General features: G+C 39.1%; 1 protein-coding gene across 1 annotated transcript; it reads right to left on the bottom strand.

Moving 5' to 3' along the window:
- Positions 1-3,655: 3,655 nt before the first annotated feature.
- LOC134292221 (coiled-coil domain-containing protein 34-like) lies at positions 3,656-4,021 on the bottom strand. The gene has a single exon (XM_062861199.1). The coding sequence runs from the start codon at positions 4,019-4,021 to the stop codon at positions 3,656-3,658; it is 366 nt and encodes a 121-aa protein (XP_062717183.1).
- Between the last annotated feature and the right edge of the window lie 972 nt (positions 4,022-4,993).

Genomic DNA, 4,993 nt, shown 5'->3' with positions numbered 1-4,993 from the left:
CCGATTGGGGGTCCATTATGAGTTGCAGTTCGCCGATGTCCAGGTATCCGAGTTCGTTTGAGCCATGGGGCTCAGAAGAGGGTCAGTGTCAGCCACTCTCGGGGGAAGAGCAACTGCAAGTCCCGGGGCTGGGAATCAAACCCATGGCCATCCGCATATTAAGCGAACGTGTGACCAACTACGCCACGGGCCCCGACACGAAGGGTTTTGTCAAGGAAGAATTTTCCACGGGGTTCTTGAGAGATTTTTTCATTGATATTCCTGAAGAATTTTGAAAACCCTTGATGGTATTCCTGAAACTATCCCTAATATCCCTTTCGTGACGAACCAGCACAAACAGTTTTGCAAATTTTCGTCATCTATTTAGCCTTTGATTATGTGATGTAAATATTTTCAACAATTCGAAAATTACTTAGTACTCTGTAGCCCTATTCGAGTACATCCTGCCACCGCCATATATCAAATCCAGAATCTTGTCTACGGATAACTTCGAAAATTCCTCCTATGATTCCTACAAGATTATGTCAGAAATTTCACTTGGGATTCCTTTAGTAATTTCCTCCAGAAATATATTCATGAATCATCCAGGATACGAATTATTTTGAGAATAACTTTAGAGATTTTTCACTACTTATTATGAAACTGTGTCAAAAAAATATTCTTAGAACTCCTTCAGATGTCTCTACATTAATTCTTCCAGGTATTTCTTCGGAACATCCTTCAGTACCTTTGGGACCGTTCATAAACCACGTAGACTTTTTGGGGGGAGGGGGGGTCTAGCCAAAGTCTACGCTCCATACAAATTTCAAAATTTTTGTATGGACAAAAGTCTATGAGGGGGGAGGGGGGGGTCTGAGGTTGCCAAATTTTGGTCTACGTGGTTTATGAACAGCCCCTTTGCCTGCAGTTTCTGCAAGCGTTCCCCAGCAACCTTTTTTTTAGGGATTTCGTCAGAAACTCTTGCAAAACTTCTTGGAAAAAAATGAAAACAAATTTGAAATAAAAAGTGGAGAAATCACGCAAGATATTTCTGGCGTAATCACAGGTGTAATTTCGAAAAGGCATTTTTGGAGCAATATATGACACAATTTCTCAAGAAATTCTTGAAACTGTTGGATGGATTTTTTCAAATAATTCTTGAAGGGCTTCCTGACGGAATTCTTGGTATAATTACAGAAAAAAAACCTTGACTTAATTCATGTAAAAATGCTTAACATATTAAAGAGGTTTAGGAAGAAAATTCAGAAAAAATCAGTGACGGAATTTCTGAAAGAATCCCTGAAGCAATTTCTTAGTAAACCTGAAATTATTGTAGTAACCTTTGGAGGTGGAAATAAATATGACAATTCCTGAAATAATCCCATATGGAATTTCAAAAAATATTCTTGAGTGAAAGTCTGAAAAAAGCCCATTAGAAATCTTTAACAAAGTTCCTAGAAAAAAATAAATAGAATTTTTTGACAGAATTCAGGGAGAAATATTTTTTGTCATTTCTGAAGGATTCTGTTTAAGTACTGACAACATACGTATCAGATGGAACAAAGTACGATTAAAATCATCGTCTCAAAAGTATAATTGCCCAATGCTATTTACGCTGTGTTTCGCAAACCCACTGAGTAGATTACGGTAGTGAGCAAACGTCAAACAGGAGCAAAAACGATGCGAGCGCCATGAGCGAGAGATTTGCAAACGATGGAAAGTGTGTAGAGTGTAGCTTCTGTTTGTCTGTGGTTTAAGTGTCTTGTAGGAATCTGTGGAAACATTTCTCAAGGGATCCGTTTTGCAATATCTGGAGAAAAACGTAGATAAACTAAGGTAATGACACGGTAGGGGCTGGATATCAGGTATCAGAAGGCCGGCTCCAGAGGCACGTTATCCTCCATTTGGGACATTTGTGCCATCGCCATACATATAAGCCTATTTCATCATTTACCTGAGGGAGAATGGGACAAGGGATGGGAATTGGGAAAAGGAAAGGTGATGAAATAGGAAGGGGTGCCCTAGAAGAGGGAATGAACGCATAAGCGCAACGAGAGCTCATAGCCCATACCACAACGGGGTTAATCAGTGCCCTGAAAAGGACACTGTAAAACGCATGAGCGTAAACAGAGCCTATAGCTCATTGGAGGTAGCTTGTGACGTCATGCAACTTTTAATATGACATAGAAAGGCACGTCATCGAAAGCATCCTCAATATCCAAGAAATCACCCAAGCAAAAACTATGTTTGAGCGAGTGCTTTCTTGAAAACGTATACAACTTTGTGTGAAAAAGTCACTGTGGACATCCCAAATTGGGAGGCATGTGAGTTCACATGAACAGGCATGTTAGCCAGACGAACATCACAGATGTGATAATCGACTATGCGTTTCAAGCATTTCAGAAAGAACGAGGTAACCAGATAAATCTGGAACTTATTCCTTCTTTATACAACGCACGCACCCTTTCTGGATAAAACTACAGAGTAATTTCACGCCATGAAAATACCCAATATAAAACTACAAGAGTTCAAAACATGTTTGAAAAACCCAAATCCCTCTGGAGAAAAATAGGACAAAGCCCCATTTGCTCCTGTAGATTTGTGAGGGCTGTGAGAGAATCTTAGGGATATCGCTAAGCGTTCGCTAATAGGGAAGGAGGAGAGTTTGCTTCTGCTGCGTCTGTTCTCCAGAAGGAGTGGCTCACAACAGCGGCTGCTCCTCATGTTAGGAACCAGGGAAGAACTCTAAGCTGAACTGTGCACTATGCTTCTCCGGAAAGTAGAGGATGGAAGCCAGCCGTAAATAAATAATCGCAATGGAAAATCAGCAACAGAATAATACGAACCCGAGCAAATACCATGCGAAGAGCAACATGTGCTCTAATACCTAAAATTGTTATTGCTGCGGTATTCTACGAAATGTAATGAGAACATCACAATAACAGTTGGAGATATTTGGGCAGAGTTTGGTATTGATGTAGTATTTGTTGGTTTATCAGTGAAAATAACCGAAGAACAAGATTTGCTATTACATTATGAAGTCATCGAACAAATGAAACATTTAATAACAAAAAGTGTTATTAGTTTGTTATTCAATAAGTTTTGAATTACAGATACAGCACTTGAAATTTTAGGTATGCATTCATTATTGAAATAGCAAGACTTGTTATTTCCTAGGTGTCATTTATACAAAATTTTGGTATTCGTTTTTGTTATTTTGCCTCTTATTAGGGTAGAAGTACTATATTTCGCCACCCCAAACTAATATTTGCCGATATTTGATTATAACATGAAGGATTTTGTGAAAACTTCGAAAAAAATCAATACATTATACAAAGTAAGCCTTTTTTATGCGTATTCCTTTGAGTTTCAATATATAATTTTAAATATTCGATAAAAATCATGTTTATTTTAAAGTGCGTATTTGTTTTAATTATCGCCACTTGTTTTTAATTTTCGCCACTCCTAAGAGTCAATTTTCGCCACCCCAAATCAATATATTTAAACAATAGCAAACATACATTAAACTTGTACAAAAAAGGGAATAAATAATGAAATAATAGTCCAGAATCGATTTCAACGTTTATTTATTACTCTGTTATAACAATTCATGATAACCTATGAATGAAAATATATCAAATACGGGATAATAAACATGAGCTCACATCGATGCTATCTAAGCCTTCTTCTTGCGAGCTTTATCCTTCATATTTTGCTTCAACTTCTTCTCTTCTTGTTTCTTGTTCTTTTTCGCTTCTGCTTCTACTTTCCGTTGCATTCGGATAACCTTACGATTCTCTTTTTCTTCCTCGGCGCGCCTTTTATCTTCTTCCTTCTGCTCAAATTCCTGTATGAACTCATCCGAAGTCAGCACGTGATAGCGTTTGGATTTGTATTCTCGTTTAGCTATCCGTTTTGGCGTTGGTGGTGTATTCAGGAAATCCTTCAATGGGGTTCTGGATGGGCTAGGCTTCGCAGTTTCAGGAACCATCGTCGCCGGTTCTTCCGGGGTAGCCTGTAATCCGTCAGCTGCTCCTTTCATACCTGAGGTTCTGGAAGGGCCAGGATTCGCAGCATCAGTAACCGTCTTCGACAGTTCTTCTAGGATGGATTCGAACTGATCAGCTACTCCATTACCAACTGGCGTTTTATTGCTAATATCAGCATAAACAAAATCACACACCGGATCATTTTCGGGTACGTTATCCTCCGTGATTTTGAATACATCTGGGTAGTTTTGTTCCAACGTTGAAAATATTTTGAACAACGCTGCATCATCCTCATTATGCAGACAAACGAACTGTGACATGTACTTTTTCACTCTTGTCTCACCAATAGCTGCCGCGCATTCTTCGAGTGTCCTCTTTGCATTTATGAGTTGTGCAGAGGTTTCAGCGGATTCCAGAGTCGGTTCAACATCACCACGCTCGAATAACGGTTCTTCAGGATCCTCGCGAACGGTAGACTTTCCCAAGCACTTAGATGGATCAATGGCATTCCGATCCCATGGGTAAAGTCCAGATGCTCGGAAGCCGTTTTTTATGGTTTTTACGGTTACCGAATTACGTAGGCAATCTTGCAACACTGTAGCAAAATTGTGCGCGTTCACGCAGCCTTCAGGGTTCTTTTCGCGAAATCTCTGCACAGCTTTCGGCCATGCGTTTTTCATTGGCTTGAAGACAGAAACATCTGCTGGTTGCATTATCCTTGTAACGTTAGGGTACAATGCGATCACAACAATCCCAAGCTGTCGGCATAACTTTGATGTTTCAACGTTGATATGGCTACTGTTACCGTCAATAATAAAAATGACAGGCTTTTTCACCTTCTTGGCCACTAGATAGGGATCCAGAACGTTTCTGATATAAGGACTGTTCAATTTATAAAACGGACAACTTTACAAGGCTATAAAAACAAAACGCGTAGTTCAAATTTAACCACCCTTGCTTCGTTGTTCAGTACATCATCATTCATTGTAGTAATAATTTTTGAATAGAATAAAAATAGTTTTATT

This window comes from Aedes albopictus, chromosome 1 (genome assembly GCF_035046485.1).
Source record: "Aedes albopictus strain Foshan chromosome 1, AalbF5, whole genome shotgun sequence".
Classification (NCBI taxonomy): domain Eukaryota; kingdom Metazoa; phylum Arthropoda; class Insecta; order Diptera; family Culicidae; genus Aedes; species Aedes albopictus.
This window is presented reverse-complemented; position numbering and strand designations above follow the sequence as displayed.

Bases quoted from the DNA above. Each gene is read 5' to 3' on its own strand.
- LOC134292221 (XM_062861199.1), bottom strand. From the start codon at position 4,021: ATGAAAGGAGCAGCTGACGGATTACAGGCTACCCCGGAAGAACCGGCG.